The sequence below is a fragment of the Paramormyrops kingsleyae genome, chromosome 16 (assembly GCF_048594095.1).
Source record: "Paramormyrops kingsleyae isolate MSU_618 chromosome 16, PKINGS_0.4, whole genome shotgun sequence".
Lineage (NCBI taxonomy): Eukaryota > Metazoa > Chordata > Actinopteri > Osteoglossiformes > Mormyridae > Paramormyrops > Paramormyrops kingsleyae.
Genome location: NC_132812.1, coordinates 11,591,621 through 11,610,087, shown reverse-complemented (window position 1 = coordinate 11,610,087; position 18,467 = coordinate 11,591,621). Strand labels below are relative to the sequence as shown.

General features: G+C 41.1%; 4 protein-coding genes across 6 annotated transcripts; 2 read left to right on the top strand and 2 right to left on the bottom strand.

Annotated features, from left to right (window-relative positions):
• The first annotated feature begins 1,674 nt into the window (after positions 1 to 1,674).
• On the top strand, positions 1,675 to 5,929 carry LOC111845420 (ORM1-like protein 1). Its single transcript, XM_023814834.2, has 4 exons — positions 1,675 to 1,811; positions 2,907 to 3,088; positions 3,892 to 4,043; positions 4,342 to 5,929. The coding sequence occupies exons 2-4, from the start codon at positions 2,915 to 2,917 to the stop codon at positions 4,475 to 4,477; spliced, it is 462 nt and encodes a 153-aa protein (XP_023670602.1). The 5' UTR covers positions 1,675 to 1,811; positions 2,907 to 2,914; the 3' UTR covers positions 4,478 to 5,929.
• On the bottom strand, positions 5,893 to 8,100 carry adat3 (adenosine deaminase tRNA specific 3). The gene has a single exon (XM_023814831.2). It carries the CDS (start codon positions 7,238 to 7,240, stop codon positions 6,182 to 6,184), a length of 1,059 nt encoding a protein of 352 aa, XP_023670599.1. The 5' UTR covers positions 7,241 to 8,100; the 3' UTR covers positions 5,893 to 6,181.
• On the top strand, positions 8,076 to 13,373 carry LOC111845419 (uncharacterized). Its single transcript, XM_023814833.2, has 8 exons — positions 8,076 to 8,459; positions 8,876 to 8,965; positions 9,077 to 9,156; positions 9,256 to 9,371; positions 9,724 to 9,821; positions 12,200 to 12,268; positions 12,351 to 12,409; positions 12,491 to 13,373. Exons 1-8 carry the CDS (start codon positions 8,226 to 8,228, stop codon positions 12,609 to 12,611), a joined length of 867 nt encoding a protein of 288 aa, XP_023670601.2. The 5' UTR covers positions 8,076 to 8,225; the 3' UTR covers positions 12,612 to 13,373.
• Positions 10,129 to 18,467, bottom strand: asnsd1 (asparagine synthetase domain containing 1). 3 transcript variants are annotated; one of them, XR_011982858.1, is made up of 7 exons: positions 16,266 to 16,422; positions 16,040 to 16,093; positions 15,785 to 15,860; positions 14,140 to 15,636; positions 13,821 to 14,002; positions 11,729 to 13,182; positions 10,129 to 11,238 (listed from the first exon to the last, which is right to left on the bottom strand). XR_011982858.1 is itself a non-coding variant. In XM_023814829.2 (7 exons), the coding sequence occupies exons 5-7, from the start codon at positions 15,541 to 15,543 to the stop codon at positions 12,936 to 12,938; spliced, it is 1,833 nt and encodes a 610-aa protein (XP_023670597.1). In that variant the 5' UTR covers positions 15,544 to 15,636; positions 15,785 to 15,860; positions 16,040 to 16,093; positions 16,266 to 16,340; positions 18,170 to 18,467; the 3' UTR covers positions 10,129 to 12,935. The 3 variants fall into 3 exon arrangements, 2 of the variants coding, with proteins under 2 accessions (XP_023670597.1, XP_023670598.1); XM_023814829.2 differs by adding an exon at positions 18,170 to 18,467 and having other exon boundaries at positions 10,129 to 13,182; positions 16,266 to 16,340; XM_023814830.2 differs by adding an exon at positions 16,866 to 16,959 and having other exon boundaries at positions 10,129 to 13,182; positions 16,266 to 16,340.

Genomic DNA, 18,467 nt, shown 5'->3' with positions numbered 1-18,467 from the left:
AGCTGTCTTGGGAGTGGAGTTTGACTCTTTCCAGATGGTGACAGAGAGCAGGACATTGTCCAAATCCCTCTCCATCTTGGACAACATCTGCCGCTCTTTGCCCAAACAACACAAGAGCGCCTTCAGCCAGAGACTCGGAACGATTTAGTGTATTACTGAACGCCACTGGAGATCCTTCCTCCCAGTGGCCATTGAACTATACAGTTCTACAGTGGCTGGTGTAGATGTCTTGTAGGGAGGGCAAGGCAGGTCTGGTGCAGCGCTCAGCTACTCTAACCACCCTCTGCAGGACTTTTCGGTCCTGAACAGAACAGTTCCCGAACTACGATGTGATGCTCATGGTCAGGATGCTCTCTATGGCAGCCGAGTAGAAGGCCTTAAGGACAGCAGGAGAGACCTTAAACCTCCTCAGCTGCCTCAGATGGTAGAGCCGCTGCCTCGCCTTGCTGACCAGAGCACGTGCGTGTATGGACCAGGTGAGGTCCTCCTGTAGGTGGATGCCGAGGTATTTGAAGGTGCTCACCCTCTCCACCGTAGCTCCATTGATGTTGACAGATGTGTAGGAGCCCTGCTGCCTCCTGTAGTCCACAATCAGTTCCTTCATTTTACTCATGTTCAGCTGGAGACTGTTATGCTGGCAGCACCTTTCCAGGTTCTCCACTTCCTTCAAGTAGGCCGACTCGACATTGTTGGAGATGAGGTCAAACACTACTATGTCATCAGCAAATTTCACGAAGGAATTTGAGCTGAGTGTGGTTACACAGTCGTAAGTGTGGAATTGTTGCACAACTTCAGCAAAAATGATTTCCCTCCAGGAATCATTAAAGTTTTTCTGATTATGATGGGGAGATCATGTAAAGTACCCACTGCCCCACTACATACATTGTTAAGGTCTCCAGGCCAGTGGATGCAGCCTGTTCCCCCAGAAAAAGGATCCACCATAAAGCTTGAATGTCCTTAAATCTTATTATTGCCATCACGTCTGGGGTTTATATATACCAAACAACTTCCTAAATAAGTTAATAAAATTTCATGTTATTCACCTTGTGAAGGGGAGAATTCTGGACAAGACTCCAGTCCCTCACCAGGCAGATTCTTCTAATATCCGGGTTCAAGTACTTTTGGGCTCATTCCAAAGCAGCAGTGAATCAACAGTGAATCAGTCATTGTTATTTAGATAACAGAAGAAGAACAAGAGCAGAATGAGCCTTTATAGTCATTGAACAACATACAATGAGATTTAAATGGTGCTGCTCCTCATTGGGGCAAACTGATCAATGGAAGCTTGTGAAGATGTGTTTATTAGATTTCCCAACATCACTCTGTAGCAATTTAGGTCACTTCTATGTTAAGCTGTCTATGACCTAGACAGATTTAGCATGAAAATTATGAATTAATTATTAATATTGTATCCTTTGCATATTGCATTTCAAACTGTAGCTGCAGCTGGATATAATTGCGTCTAATATGATTATTTTTTTAATTAGTGCACCTTACAAACAGGCAACTCGACTGGGTGTCTAAAATTTACCCTATTTCCAAAAAGGACTACAAACAACACAGTCCCTGAATTGTTCGTGGATGTCCACGGCATGCACTCCGGAAGCAGAGAAATGTCCGAGGCTATTCCGCCCGCCGATTGGCTAAGCGGCACATCAGTCACGCCCGTCACTCACTCGACTTCCGACAAGCGTGAATTCTTCGAGGGAAGAAAGTAGTTGATCAACAACAGAATCGCATCTGCGGACGAGGCGGTCGGGCCACCGATAGCGCTGGAGTAACAGCTACATGTTTGCGCAATATTAATCAAGGTACTATACAAGCAGACTTTTATCCTTATAATAATATGCTATTAGAATACTACCTGTTAACTGGCTAATAAATATTTTGATGATGACCTAGATATATCTCTAAAAGACAATGTTGCGCTTTGACGAGCTGATCCCTTTATTGTTAATATATTTGAACCGATTCTTCATATTATCAAACTGTCAAAGCCTCGTAAAACACGCATTAGCCCTGATAATGCCTGCGGTAGGAAAGGTCGGTATGTCTGTACGCGTCAGTGCGTACGTTAACACTAGCTTTTGAAAACAACACAAAAAACATGTTTTCAGTGTAACTCAGCACTGCCGTGCAGCGTCCTCTTCCTGAAGTACAAATAATGCAGTGGTCTTCGCATAATGAATCAATAAGACGTGGTTATTATTTTAATTCCCACTTTTATTGTATGTGATGTTTTAAAAATAGAGTGAAAACATTCCGGGAAAGGACCTGCAATGTAATGCCTGAACGCATTCATTCATGAATGATAAAATGTTTCGGCGCGTAATTTCTTGCGCTATCCACATCTAAGAAAGTATTATGCAACTTTACACCTTAGATTCCCGATCGATGATGTCAGAACACCTGAAGTTTAATTACTGAGAATATAATAAGCACACAGCTGAAAGTTTGGCAGAACTATTTTTTTTATGTAAATACCGTCCTAGAAACTAATACGGTGTCTCTGTTTACCGCCTTTGGCAATTTCTGGAAAGGGCGATTCATAAATGTTACTGACATTATACTAACATTTATGCGTCTTTAAACTGATACCTCTTTATACTGACACATGAAGCCGCACCATGCAATTCGACACAAGTACAACCCGCAGTGTAAAAGTTTCAAGTTTTATTATTACTTGTGTTCGGAAGAACACGGTGAATTTCTTATGCTGCACTTGCAAGAGAGGGGGCAGGTGCTTGGAGGGACAATTGGGCAATAAGATATACAATACATTACAATATAAGGACAAGAACGAAAGACATTTTAAATTATGCCTTGCATTGCTAATAAATTGCAGGGGCATTTCTAGCAGATAAATAATGGTTTGCTTATTTTGCTTAAATGCCTGTTCCTTTTAGACCTGATCATGAATGTCGGCGTAGCGCACAGCGAGGTGAACCCCAATACTCGCGTCATGAACAGCCGGGGCATCTGGCTTACATACGCGCTGGGAGTCGGCTTGCTTCACATAGTCCTGCTCAGTATCCCTTTCTTCACTGTTCCCGTTGTCTGGACCCTCACTAATGTTATACACAATCTGGTAAGTGGCACTCCACGGACAGTGTTTTGTTTCTGAGATATAGCTGCTCCTGCAGATTATCATAATTAAGGCAATTTCTTGATTATATAGAAAACCTTAATATTTACACTGAAATTCCATTTTTTTTTGGCGCCCCAGATCGCTCATTGTTTATATCTTTAGAAACTTAGACCTTTAAACCAGATGGCGCTGAAACAATTGGTGTTTCCTCAGCACTTTACCATCTCATTGTTGACGGTATTCCTTAGAGTAAATAACAAGGTCAGCGCAATGACATCAGTCACAAAGTGTGCTATAAAAGATGGACTTCATAACCTGCTGCACAATGCCAGCCTGGTTTTCCGATTGTTTTTCTCTTTACAGTGACATACAAAAAACGAGTCTTTTTCAACAGCTTACATTATGTTCCAGTATGTAAAATTCGTAATTTGCGATTGAACCTTTAAAAAATACTGAAAGAGGTAGTCGGCTTTTTAAAACAAACATTTCATAATAGTCTTATCAGGCTTGTTGCATTTACACATGGTTTTTCCCTGTGCTCTCTCTTTGCAAACAATTCCTGCACTGTGATATTTACAGTAAATGTGGGTGTATATTTTAAATGTTTCTAATTTTGCAATTTAATTCATTTTAGGAATAGGAACAACGCATTTTATGTTGCTTAGATCTTAAACCTTACTTTACCTTTGCTTAGTATGGAAAACGTTCTCTGGAAGAACTACTTTATGGGTAGTCTTTATTCTGTGACTTTAAAATTGAAACTGCTTGAGCATAATCGACGTCTCTTCATCCGTCGTTGACAGGGAATGTACTTGTTCCTGCATGCGGTAAAAGGAACTCCCTTTGAAACTCCCGACCAGGGAAAGGCACGGCTGCTCACGCACTGGGAGCAGCTGGATTACGGTGTGCAGTTTACCTCTTCCAGAAAGTTCTTTACCATCTCACCAATAATCCTGTAAGATTTTTATTTTCTGTCTAACAGAAGAAAAAATAATCTTAAAAGCCGAAAAATAAATATCATTGAGCCACAAGAAATGGCTGTGCCTTTGTTAATTTGAGGAATCTTTGTTTACTTTTATAATTATTTACATATATTTTTACTTAGCAGATGCTTTTGCCCAAAGGGACATACAAATGAGGCAAATAGCACATTACAAACATAAAAACATTCGTTGCATTAGGAAAAATGACTAAATGGTTGTCAAGTGTAACATTTCAATTTTTAATTGAAACTTTTTTCAAATTCCCTCCAGATATTTCCTTGCCAGTTTCTACACAAAGTATGACACAGTGCACTTCGTGATCAACACTTCTTCTCTGCTGAGTGTGCTCATCCCCAAGTTACCGCAGCTACACGGAGTCCGCATCTTTGGGATTAATAAGTATTGAACCTGGAGCCGGGATCCTCTGCAAGTCAGCATTCCAGATCACTGGTCACGTTGTGCATGGCGAGATGAACTGATAAATAGCTGAACTTTGTACGGCAGTAATGTTTGCTAAGCAGTTTTTGTAAACAATAGGTAATTGTCACTTTCATTGTGAGACACAGAGAGTTTTTGTAAGAAACTGTGTAGTGCTAACTTATGTAACTATTTAATTTTGTTTTTTTGTTTTTTCAATCTCATTGGACTGGGCAGGCCCGGGTCTTTAACTTAAAGCTACTTTTAAAATAACTTTTTGAATATTTTCAGTTGAGGTTTCTCTGTTGTAGTGAATCATCCTTTGTACTCCATTCCCCTTAAAATGTCAGAAAAGCTATCAGATGTATGATTATTAAGAACAAGGGCCTGTCGCTCAAACTCATGCATGTATTATTTTTACATTGATCGGTGGATGTTAATTTACTGGTTTCTGAAAAAGTCCTGTGGGTAATGCAAAGTATTACTTCAGATCATGCCCTTGGGATAGGAGTTATTTGTTTTTCAGTTAATAAGGACTTATTTCTGAGAGTCCACCTCATTTTGGTGTATATAGATGTGCAATATTCATGTTAAAAGAGCGCTCAATGAAAGAAGCACAGTGACTGATTATAGATGCTTATTAACATAGTCGACGTTCCTGATTTTCCGATAGTACTTCCTTTAACATAAGCTCCTTGTGACAGCCTCTGCCCCTTGATTAGTTATTGGAATTCCCCCAATAGCCCCTAATGTGCCTGACGTAATAAAACATGCTGTGTCCCTAAGACCTACTTCCATCTTTTTAAATTATTTATATTCTCTCTATTCAATGAAGCTGACAACCATTTACAGCTATCTTGCTTTGCATGCTGGCAGGTTTTTAATTTACCAGTCATTAACTGAATTAAAACCCATATTATTTGGCTTAACCAATTAAGATGCACAGCAAATTCAGTTTTTTTTTTTTTAATAATTCTGATCTCATTTTGTACCAGTTAATCTGAACTGTTGATTTCACTCTGCCTATGAATTTGTGGTTTAACGTGGTGTTTCTGAAACCAGCTCTCCAGGACCCCCAGACAGTCTATGTTATTTCTCCTACTGGGAGCTGGGAGGGAGCAAAAATGTGGACCGCTGTGGGTCTGCAAAAACTGGGTTGAGAAACACTGGTGTAATATAATTATATTCACTAAAAACATAGGCAAAGATGTTTTTTCCTCTTTGTGCAATGTATTTATAGGGTCTGACAGAGTGAGCATTACGTAACAACAGTCAGGTCAGTCTGATCAGGCTGTGGTTGGAGGGTAAATACCAACCTGCTTCTCGGACACCATTTTCAGTAGCATTTGTCTCATACTTTGTTTCTAGACCAATTGAAATTGAGAAGAAAATATCCAGATCTCATTTGGTGTTTCATTAAAACAAATGATTTATGTTTTTAGGAATGGTTACAATTTATTGTTGAAATTTGGTCATGTTTTTGTTCTCTTTTCCACAGTTGCATCCCAATTAGCACCCAATTCCATCAATCACTGTTAAGATATTTTTCATGTTTATACTTAACCCTGAAATTCAAAGTACCTGCACAGATATGGCTGCAAAGCATTTTAAAAATAACATATAGATGGGGAGAACCATCAAGACATATAAAACATGTTTTTTAAAATCTGAATATTAAAAAAAACTAGTCCATTTAAAATGCTATACCGTTGAGATCGTCACACTCCTGTTGCAGAACGCCTTTAAAAACTTCAAAATGGTGGTTCAGATCCTTCTGCGTGTGGATCTTGTATCTGGTTCCTAAAGCCCCATCGGCAGAAGCACTTCCGTAAAACACCCTGCTTATCCTGGAGTGCACCAGCGCCATGGCGCACATCACACAGGGCTCTCGGGTGACATACACTTCATACCCTGTGCAGATATAGGGAAGTCCACTTTGTTTTGCTTCATCCACCTCATCTTTAACCTCCAGGCCAACGGGGCACCTGATGCTCAAGCCGGGTGAAGAACTGGGTGCAGAAAACTGACAGGTGGGGTACTGGTACTCATAAGCTCCACCCCCCTGGCCACGAGCCACAAGATCAATGCAGACCATCACAGCGTGATGCAAGGGGTGCGATCCTCCTCTGCAGTCATGTCCCACAGCTAGAACTCTGTCCATTTGTGGATCAACAATGACGGCGCCGACAGAATCCATCCCTGCTGCCTGTCCTGCTTTCGCTGCCGTGATAGCAGTTAGCATGTACTCCTGCATTTTTGCTTTTTGGTCAGCAGTAAACAGCTGTCCCTTAAGAGCCACAGTGACTTGCTTATCTTCATGGAAGGAAGTCGGCCAGTGTTTGCTGGCCAGTTCAAACTGAGGCCGTGTAAGTGGAGGACATGCTGGTATTTTCACCAAGAACAGCTCCCCCAAACCATTTCTATCAAATTTGCCAGAAGATAAATCTGAAATGGATACCTCTCCGTGGCTTTCTTGTAAGTCACTTACCAAACAGACAATAATCTCCAAAGGGTGTGGGGTGCTACTGTCTTTACATGCTCTCACTCGTTTGATGTGCTGAAGACCAGTCAAGGGATAAATCGTGGCCAGCTCCTTAACGAGGCGAGATGTTTCTCTCTTGTTAATGATGGGCGCAGCGTAAGCATCCAACAACTGCGTATCCTGGGACTGCTCGTCTGAAAGGACTGGCAAAACTTCCCAAGACACGGGTTCATCCTGCGTTGCCTTTCTACGTTTGCACTGTGGTTCCATTAAAGTGAATCAAATTTAAAAAACAATAATAAAATTCCGATCTGACTTTTCCAAAGTTTCAAAAAGCAATTCTGAGGAAAATACGGAATTTAAAATCGCGTGCTTAACTGTAACAAAGTGCAACCCAGATCTTTACAAGAACGTTACTAACCGATTAAAATACTACCAGCAGGTATCACACCGAGATGGGAAACTATCGGTTCTTTGAAATGTAAAACGTAAATTTTATATTTATACAAACGACCAACAAACAACGTCGTTCATTACATACACGGTAAATAACGGAATCTTGAGACTAACGATGAGGGAAAATATTACTCAGAAATTACTTAAACCGAATCCGACTCCCAAGCCATCAACTCGGTTCCGTCGATTAGGAAGTTCCGGCATGAACAAACGATTATACAGATAGTTCTGCCCTCGTTTTCTTCTTACGCTACATTTAGTAAAAGTAATATGATAACAATTATATGTATTCTCGATAATATGCATTCTGATTAAGATAAAAGACACACCAAGTAGCCTTCCCGTATTTATGAAATCTATTCGGAACTAGTTTTAGGTTTACCAGTTTATTTGGGGCGTTGTTTATGTGTAACAGACAAGTCAACAAGACCAAAGCATGTCATATAAAGTCTGTGAAGCGAATGTTAAATGAACACTACTGTTTTTTTCATGCAAATGTACGCGAAATGTCCCACTTTAGAAATATTACTAATTTATGATATACCAGAATATTTATCTCAGATCAGTATTCTTCCACCCCGACGTTTCACATGTTCAACACATAAGGTGGCGGCATTGCATCGAATTGGTCACGTCTCGGGCTTGCAGTATAGCGCATGCGTAAAAAGATAACGTATCCAAAGTCCTTGTTTATAGAGAGTATAGAGGGTGTATTCTTTCCCGATTGTTAGGAAATGCAGTCGGGGTATAGTTCCCTGTACGAGTATTTTGTTTATTGAATATTTTAGAAGATATTTTAATGATCTGCTGTGGAGTTGATGCCATTCTTTGTAATGCTAGTATGAAGGCTGTTATCCTGGCTGCAGGGTACGGGACAAGGCTACAGAGAGACATTGAAAATGATACAACTGGGAAGTTCCAGCATCTCATTGGCATCCCCAAGCCTCTGCTTCCAATCGGACACGCTGCTTTAATATCACACTGGATTAAAGCTTTAAATGAGTCTGGCTGTGTGGACGCCATCGTGGTCGTTGTGAGTCTCTTTTACTATCCGCGTTACTAGTCAATGTACTTCCTACACTTTTACAATATTTCATACTGTACTGTTTTTATTCTAATGTCCGACAAAACTACTTCATTCCCATATTGTACTACTTGTTCACGATTTAGCCTATCACGTATTTTTATTCTTACATTGCACATATCCAGTATTGAATGGTAGTTTGTCTTATCCCTCCCCCACCAAGAATTTCATAAGAAATTAAGTTCCCCGAATACATTTCACCACGCATTAAGTCTTCCCGTTAGTTTCCAGTTTAAGTCACCAGCAGTGGTGTCATTGCAATGGCAGAATGTTGACGTGCATGGATGTTTTCATTTCATTTAAATTTTATTCATGGAAAATGCATGCACGTTTTGACGGGGATATTTCACACTTCACTCCAACAGACTAACAGCCTTTACTATAACACATTTGAGGACTGGAGAGGGAATTTTCCAAATGTCAAGATCCTCAGTGATGGGACTGAAAACAACGAGGTCAGTCTTGTATGGGAGTCATAAACGTGCGTGCCGGCATAATTTGTGGGTATAGTACAATCATTTCAGTTGACTTATGTTATTTTTACTCCTTATATTGGACTTTTTCAGGAACGTCTTGGCGCCGTTTCCTGCCTTCAACTCGCGATCAAGCATTTCAAAATAGAAGACGACGTTTTAGTTATAGGAGGGTTTGTATTTACGCTAATGAAAAGTTACTTTGTTTGACGGAAATTGTTAGATGTTAGATACGTTTGTGATGCATAAGACTGTCTTTCTCTTTTTTTAAGGGACACTTTGTTCAAGGAGGACTTCAGTCTTTTAGAGGTCACTACCAAGTTTAAAAGGCTGAAGGCGAGATGCAGTGACAGTAATCTGGTGCTTTCATATCCATGCAGAGACGATGGTGAGCAGTAAAACGGGAAAATATGACTTCAGATCAATCAGAAGTCATTTCACATTGCTTATCCTGGTCGAATAACATGGTAACAAATAAAACCTTGAACTTGGTCAGGATCACAGGGTTTGCTAGTAATTTCAGTTCCAGTTCATATTTAGCATATGGAAAGCAGATGATTGAAGACATCCACCATTGGTAAAACATTTTTATACTTTGGATATGCTTTGTACAGCCAACCAGTGATTTTATCGGTACTGTATTGTCAGTGCAGCAGTAAATGCTTATGCAAGTTTATAGTTGTGTATAACTAACACTAAATTTAGATACCTGGTAAGAAAGGGTGCCCTGTTTCCCTCAGAAACCACCAAATATGGCATTCTGGAGCTGGATGGAGACCAGCGGGTTTGTCATATGAAGGAGAAGCCGCTCCCGTCCCAGACTAAGTCGCGCAGAGCCGTAAGTCTCTCCCACATAAAATTTTGGCACATAGTGCTGATCATGGGTTTGTCCATGGCCAATGTGAACGGCTGAGAAATAGACTGTAAGGTCTCCCACATGAATTATCAAATCCAAAATATGTTTTTGTCAGCATCAGATATAAGATACACAGGGTGATACACTGAGGTGAAAGGTTGTTTTCTTCAGTCATGATGCAAACGAGAAAGCAATAATTCAATAATAATTCAACACATTTCCAGAAAAGTTTTTGCATCACCATTTTTGATTTTGATGAAATTTGGAACCTAAATTACGCATTTCACCATAACTCAGAAATGTTTTTATTTAAAAAATCCTTTTTGATATATAGTGCCATTTCAACACCCTGGATAGCAAAAATGCTAGTATTTTCTTATGATCTATAATTTTTTTACTGTTACATTTTTTAACTTTTTGTTCAATGAAACCAGAATGACCCAAATATAAGTATTGAGATATATTAACATAATCAGGATGGGATTAATGAACAGACATGCCTAGGCAGAATCCTGGGGGCCCAAAGTGATAGGGGGGCCCTATTGGCTGTCTGGTAGATAGATAGACAGACAGACAGACAGAAAGAAACTTTATTTATCCCCAAGGGGGAAATGTACATGTCCAGTAGCCCCTCCAAAAATAATAAAAAAAGTACATACTAAAATACATCCATATTACACATAACACAGTCTTTTAGTTACAATACAGTTATAATAGATAAACGACAGGGGGTGGAATGGGAGGATGAGGTCAGAGAGCACTATTAAAAAGTCTAATTGCAATGGGGACAAAGGACCTCCTAAACCGCTCAGTTCTGTAGCGCAGTGAGAGGAGCCGACTACCACTGCTGCTCCTCTGCCCAACCATGAGGCTGTGAAGGGGGTGTCCACTGTTGTCCATTATACCTTTCAATCTGTTCAATGTGGCCCTTTCTTCCACTGTTCTAAGTGAGTCCAGCCTCCTGCCCAGCACTGAGCCGGCATTGTTCACCAGCTTGTTCAGCCTCTTGGTGTTTTTATCTGTCAGTCTTTACCCCCAACATGTAGCAGCATAAAGGAGGGCAGTGGCTACCATTGAGTGATAAAACATGTGCAACATGTCATCACACACGTCAAAGGACCTCAGCTTCCGCAGAAAGAAGCAGCAGCTCTGCCCCTTCTTGTAAAGGAAATCTGTATTTAGGGACCATTCCAGTTTATCGTCCAATATGACCCCCAGGTATTTGTAGGAGGTCACCACCTCGATGTCCTGCCCCTGTATGGAAACTGGCTGATGAGGTGGCCTAGATCTTCTAAAATCCACCACCATCTCCTTGGTTTTGGTGTTAAGCTGGAGGCAGCTTCTACTGCACCAGTTCCTGAAGGCCTCCACAAGGTCCCTGTATTCCTGCTCCTGTCCACTTTTGATACATGCCACAATAGCTGTATCATCAGAGTATTTCTGCATGTGGCAGTAGTATTTATTATTATTTTAAAGTGATCCTTAATTGGTTGTTTGTTTGCAAGTTGGTTGTTGGTGAAAAATTAGCTCTAAGTGTATCTTTTTGCCACTCCTTTTATACTGTTGTATATTTTCTTGTAATTCTGTGTAGTGTTTTTTCCTTTGAATACTGTCTTTACAAGCCTGATTAATAAGTAAGAACTTGTCTTAAATTCTTTTGGAATTTGCCCCTCCCTGTAATGTTATTTGTGGTCTATGCTAAATGTGTATTGAGTTCACATTGTGGATGCAATTGACATGCCTTGGATCAGTGTAATCTTTTATGGTTACCGCTACTGAGATGCCATTATTCAGGGAGGTCTTTGTTGAGCTCTTTCTGGTTACTGCAAGCTCATGATCAGAGTTCCTGAAATCCCACCCTGGAATATTATCAGGACCAGCAGCCTTACCTGGGTTCACTTTACAGTGTTCCTCACTTATGCTGTGGACAGGTGGAGTGCTTGTTCACTGCTGGGAGAGGTGGTCTTCTCTGACTTGTTGACAGATAAGACTGGGCGAAGACCTGCTTGAGCCTGTCAAGGAGCGATGTATTACACTCTGTGGTATGTGAGATAGGCAGTAATTTGTAAGGGCCTGTATGTCTTGGCATACACTGTTTTTACTGTCATGGAAACGGATGTATTTTTGTGTGTGTGTGTGAGAGAGAACACTTTCAGTGGTTCTGACGGTCTGTCCCGGAGCAGATCTAGCTGTCCTTAGGGCCACAAGGGCACCTGCCCTGAAGCCCACATCCCCTGGCTTTAGCCTGGTGTAGACTTCTGCTATAAACCAGGGCTTCTGTGGTAATGCTTCGATACAGCAACATACTGCATGCATTTGTGATTGTATTTTTAACCACACTGTCCTTACTGTCCCTGCAGTGTCCCTGCTTCTATTTGTTCTCGAAGACCAGCATTCCCCTTTTGGACGTGTTCCTTCACGAAAAGGAGGTGAACTGTGTTAAAACGTCTATCAACTACAGATATGTTACCCTCTTTGTTACGGAGTGTAATTCTCAGTTTCGCTCACCAGATGGCACCTATTGAAGAAAAAGACGCCCCGGGGAACTTTCTGTCATGGCTATTATTAAGGTGTGCACTTTGTAATATGACACTCCTTATTACAGCGGAACTTTTTCCTGCCTGACAGTTTGATCTCCCATATCTTTCCAGGAAACCCGTCTTGGTCCATCATATATCTGGCCGCTTCGACGTGGGAAACTTGTCATCCTACATGGAGTGCGACACCTTTTTCAGAGAGAAGCTTTCTCACGTTAAGTCATACATGAAGTAGTGCCGTCACATAGAGCAGGCGTGATACTGAGGTAGTACACAGATCACTACAGGCTTCGCAGTTCAGCAAGATGGACAGACTCTGTGCCTCTTTTACACTAACCTACAAAGTGGCGATGCTGAACTGTTCGTGCTGCGTTTCTTTAAATGATTGTACACGATTTTAAAATTATTTTAATGATCGATGAAACAAAAGGAAAATTCATAATGGTATAATGAATGGAAAGTAATCGAGCATAAAACATTTCCCCCCCTCGTATCAGTAAAATATAGGTACCGATTTGATGATGAAAGGTTTCTGAATGTGAAGTATCCAGGGAATGACTCATGTAGCACAGAGTCTACTGCATTTGTCGGACGCCTTCTCGTGGCTGTTCTCTAGCTTGGCGATGCGGGAGCCGAACTGCATGGCCCTCTTGGGCAGCATGGCTGAGGCACACAGCCCCAGCTGCCGGGCTGCCAGCCTCAGCAGCAGCTTCTCCCCCAGCCCCCGGGGGAGCGAGAGCTCTGCCTTCTCCCACACTGGTAGGCCATTCAGGAAGGAGACCACCTCCTCATCCAGATAGGGGAACCTGAAACCAAAGGACATTCACCACCCTCAACACAGGATTCAAATGTCTGTGGGGTGTGGTTCCCTCCCAGTGGGGTGAGAAGGTACCCCCCAGTACCTATTTTGAAATTGCTACCTTTAGAGATATTAAAAATATATTATATTCCTGCATACAATATATAACTCTAATAAATTAAAATAATTTAACTAAAATCAACAATCACCAGGTCTGTGTGTGTATGTGTGTTTGCGTTGGTGTGGGGGTATCAGGACAAATACACTGGACCTAGGGGGGCCCTGGCAGAACAGTTCAAATACTGACATAGGATCTCTTATTCACACTGTCCAGTCAACAACATATAACCCCTAACAGAATAAGGCAACACAAAGACAAATGCACTCATGAACAGCAAAGCAGACATGACTAGGAATTGCAGAGGTACGTATTTATGGGATAATTAAAAAATAGAAGAAATTGCTAAAGCAGAAGATATGGCTCTATTGTGTGCAAATGTTATTTTCTGTGAATAACAGAATAACATGTGACAGGAGACAAAAAGACAAATACATTCAAACTGGCTAGACAGTGTTTTATGATGTTATTTTCCAACAAGCATTGTGCCTGATTGCAGCAATGTTATTTCTTTCATTTGCACTCACCTGGCCTCCTTTCCGTGGTCCCCGATGATCCTGTCGTCCCTGCCAAGGTTCCGGGATGATATTCTGCCAAGCTCCATAGCTAGCTCTTGGACCAGGCCCTCAAGCCCAGCAGCCTTGTATCGGACCCGGTGTCGCGAGTACCCTGCCAGCTGTTCGTCTGCTCCGATACCAGTCAGAACCACCTAGTGGAGAGCAGTTTTATAGCATCCTTAAGAGGAGTATGAACACTGGTGGGCACAATGTACCGGTATCAAAATGTTGCGACTATACATCGGTCTACAATAAAGAGGAACCAAGATATGTGGACACCATGACATACCTTTGCAGAGGAGGTGAATGGTCTGTACTCTATCCCGTCCTTTACGAAGCCAATCCCCCTGGCTGCAAACCACACTGCGCAGCCAATGCTGTCATCCAGCACTGTCTCCAAAGGATGCACCAAGTGACAGATGTGTTTCTGTCGCATGTCTTGAAGCTCTTCCTGGGTTACATTGATTTCTACAAAGTTCCACTTCCGGTCTGAGCTTAGGGCACACAGCTCCTGCAGGCCAGCTCTGCCGGTGATTCTGTCAGGCACGTCGAACCTCGCAGACGGAAGGGGCTCGCCGAGATCATTGGCCTGATCCGGTGTCATCTTCTTGTTCTTCATTTTCTTGGTTGGTCCTTTCTGTCTCTTTGGCTCCTGGAGTCTGAAAGCCACATTCAAAAGATCGATTGGTTTTCCACTTGGGACATGGCGATGGGCTAACAAAGCCAGAATCATGGAGTCGATTCCACCGGAAAAGAGGATAGCGACGTCAGCTTTGTCGTTGGGCATCAATGTAGCTGGATCTTCGTAAGGAAGATACTGCACACGCCACTGTACAGCTCGGCTCAAAACATCTATGAGCTGGCTAGCCACCTTCTTCATCTGATCACATGTCAAGAATGCATCCAGGTCTTCAATGGTTGGCTGAGAGCCAAAGGTGTTCGTATTAGCACTGATGGTCTGACTCACAGACATGTTCATTGGACTTATGGGGGAAGCAAGACAAAGCCCAGAATCATTCATCACTAAAGACACACAGTTGTCAAGACTCTCCCAGTTAAGCTCATCAACTGAAGGTGTTTTTTCACCTGGGTAAATCCACGGATACAACTCTAACCTCAAAGAACTCAGTTGAGAATTTTCACCTAAATCAAGTTTGTAAACCCCAAATGCTGGAACCTCCTGCCACGGCGAATCACTGGCCCCATTGAGAGAAGCCGCAACAGATGTTATAATCACAAATTTCTCCCGCGGACCAAATCGCCAAAGCAGACTCCGCCGGCCAAAGTAGTCTCTGCCAAACCAGAGGCAGTGTTTAGCTGCCTGGTAGTAAATAAAAGCCCATGGCCCTCGTACATTAGACAGAAGAGACAAAATATCTCCAGGGCTGGAACAGCTGGAGAGATGATGGAAGAGACATTCGGTGTCGTTGTCTTCAAATCCCAAGTCCAGACCACCAAACACCTCTCCGTTCCAGAGAAAGACATTTCCGTCTGTATCTTCCAGTGGTTGAGGAGTCAGTTTGCCTCTCATGTGAAGAACATGAGCAGAGAAAAGGCACTCACAGCTCACATCTCCCACTCTTTTCCTTACTTCCTTACTTGAGTGAGGCCCTCTCTTTGTCAAATTCTGAAGCAGTCTCGATTCTAACACATGAGAGGAGGAAAAGTTCACGGCACAGCAAATACCACACATTTTAAAATTCGTTACATTCCTCTTAACTAGTCTTGGTCCACTTTGTATGTTTTTATAAATCCTGGAACTCTTTCTTCATATTGTCCAGTGTTTCTGGAAAGGGAAAACATGCAGTGTTTACATCAATAAATGGAAACCGAAACTGATTTAAATGCTGAAATGTAACTACAAAAAATAAGTTTAAAAAATGTTAACAAGATGCAATGTTAAAACAGCTTTAAGACTTAACAGTCTCACTTACTTCTGCAAGTACTTAGTGTCTCCGCTTTGTCAGCCAAAAAGAAGATGTTACTGTTGGGCTGCTGTACATAAACCCTCTATGAACCATAAGAACAACAAATCATTATGGCTCCCGATACCCACCTATATAACCGTACACAACATATAAACGTCATTGCTGCAGTTTACTTCGCTTTCAAATGATTCATCTGCGAATAACATAATTACTTTTTATAAGTGTTTTTAAGTAAAAAGACAACTAAAATGTGATCATTACCCTGTTTTTCTTCAGATTGCAGAGTTCATCAACCACGACCTTCTGTTCCTTAATCTAAAAAGAAAACATGATTTGCCAAGTTCCTTCGCACACATCGTGAAAAATAATAACTCCGTCAGTGCTGATAGTGAAAACACGTTAGGAAATGTCCTTTGCATGACAACATAAATTCATTTCCTTGTATGTTTTAATTTGTCTCGGTATGTTAAACACAGTACTATTTTACCTTTTTATTAAGTTCGTCTTTTAAGTCTCCCTTTGCAGAAAGATCTTTCTCTTGTTGATTCGCAGACATTTTCTCCTGGGAAAAACATAAAAGACGCCAGTTCAGTTTGAATGTGAACAAATTGAACAAATTGTCGCCTGCCGATGACGTACTTCCTGCATCTCTCGGCTATTCGAAATAATGCGAATATTTGTATAATCTAGATATGCATCAATCGATTAAGCCGTTATTATGAAGTGCCAGGTGTACGGTATGAAACCCCATATAAACGTTTTTGGAATAGCCACTGAAATTTAAAAGTGTTCGCAATATTTTAATGTAATTTTGATATACTGATTTTGATAGGAGAAATAAGTTTACTACATTTTGCCACTAGATGGCGTCATGGTATGAAAATGAAATGAAATTAAATGAAAACGATAAGTGCAGACAATGCCCTCTATCTATAAGCTGACATACTGCTTTAGGTTGACAGAAATTGAAAATAGAAAAACTCCAGCTTCAAAAGTATGAATACTTTAAGAGAGTAAACACTAATATAACAGAAGAAGTATAAATAATAAGAAAGGCAAAAACAAGATATGGCTCAGAATAGCTCACAAGAAATGGGGTGAGCAGAACCGATCGTCATTCCTAGAGAGTAGTGTAGAGCTGGTCATGAGCATCTGGCAAAGACCCACAGTTTTGTTCATCTAGATAGGAGGTATCTGAAAATGAGACTGTACAAAATCAATCAGCAAACGTTTACCCTGTGCAGGCAAAGGGCAGCACTTTGCATCAGTTCTTGGACACAATGATATGTCTAAAATTTAAAATAAATGTCATCGTCTCTATACCACCAATAGTTATCACTGTCATTGTTAAGTAATATTATGTAATCTGTCACATTCCTACAAATGTAATTCTTGCCCAGTAATCATAAAATATGGGGAATGGGGCATAACAGCTGATTATTAGTGTTACCCCAAATCCTTCCTGCAGTCTGCAAATGACCCATTTTAGTCTTTAACATTAAAGCTACTAACTTCCTAAACCATTTGCAGAGCATCAAAGGGAAACTAATAGAAATAAATAAAGTTGGTTTACAACCATTGGATGGAGTGAAAATAGAACAAACTCTCCTTTCATCTGAAAGTGGCTGTATTTCACAGTGCCGTGCAGAGCCATCACCACCGGTGTATGGAGTGTTTCAGGTATGTGAGATGTATGAGTGAATTACTTAAAGCAAGATGGTGTCCGCCCCACCATTTAACCAGCTGTAACTAGTTGTAGCATCATCAGCCTGTTGAACTACATTACTTAGACCTTAGTCAGATCTCTGGGGCACAACAAACCTCTTCACTCCTATCCGACACAGTTCCTAGTGCCCCTCCTCCGCTGCCCAAAGTTACTTCTATGTACAAACGACGTACAATACATCTGTCACTGAGCATTATTGTCTACATGACAAGCAGGAGAGCGTCCATGACATGCCGGCCTGCTTAAATGACAATCCCTCTGCACAACAGAAAAGTCCTGAAATCACTGGCTGGAATAAGGGTGATTGAGATTATATTCCACTCCCTTTAGGGCACCATTAAACTGAAGTGTGTCACAGTTAATGCTGATTCTGTTTGAGCATACAAAGGGAATTTTAAAAAATTGTAATCGTGGAGGTTAACTACATTAAGGAATATAAAATATTCATTCAGTTGGAATGACATTGCATGTTTCAGTATCACATTACTAACATACAATATGATATAGAGGTCTTCATAGCAATAAATAATGCTACTCTGTTAAATTTTTATTAAAAATACAGTTGTTTAGTCACACTATTTAGGAACATTTACAAGCATAGAATCATTATACCATAGCCATTGCGACTCAAGTTGTATTGTCAATGCATGAAGCATAAAACTCACCAACCAGGTGACCACATATCATTTGGTATTCATTCGGTATTCATTTGGTATTATTCAGTATTTATTCAGTATTCATTGGGTATTCTTGCACCAGCCTGCTTGAGATATGAAGCTGGAGGTAAATCTCTTCATGTCATTTTTCCACAGCTGTCTTATAAGGTGGTGCTTTTTCTGCTCTTTCAGCTTCTTCCATGTGTGGGTCGCACTCATTTTCCAAACAGAAGCAGTAAGAAATGCTGTGAGGGGCTGGTGCTCAGCAAGCCGGCTGCTCCGTCAGTCATGGTCCCATCCGAAGTGT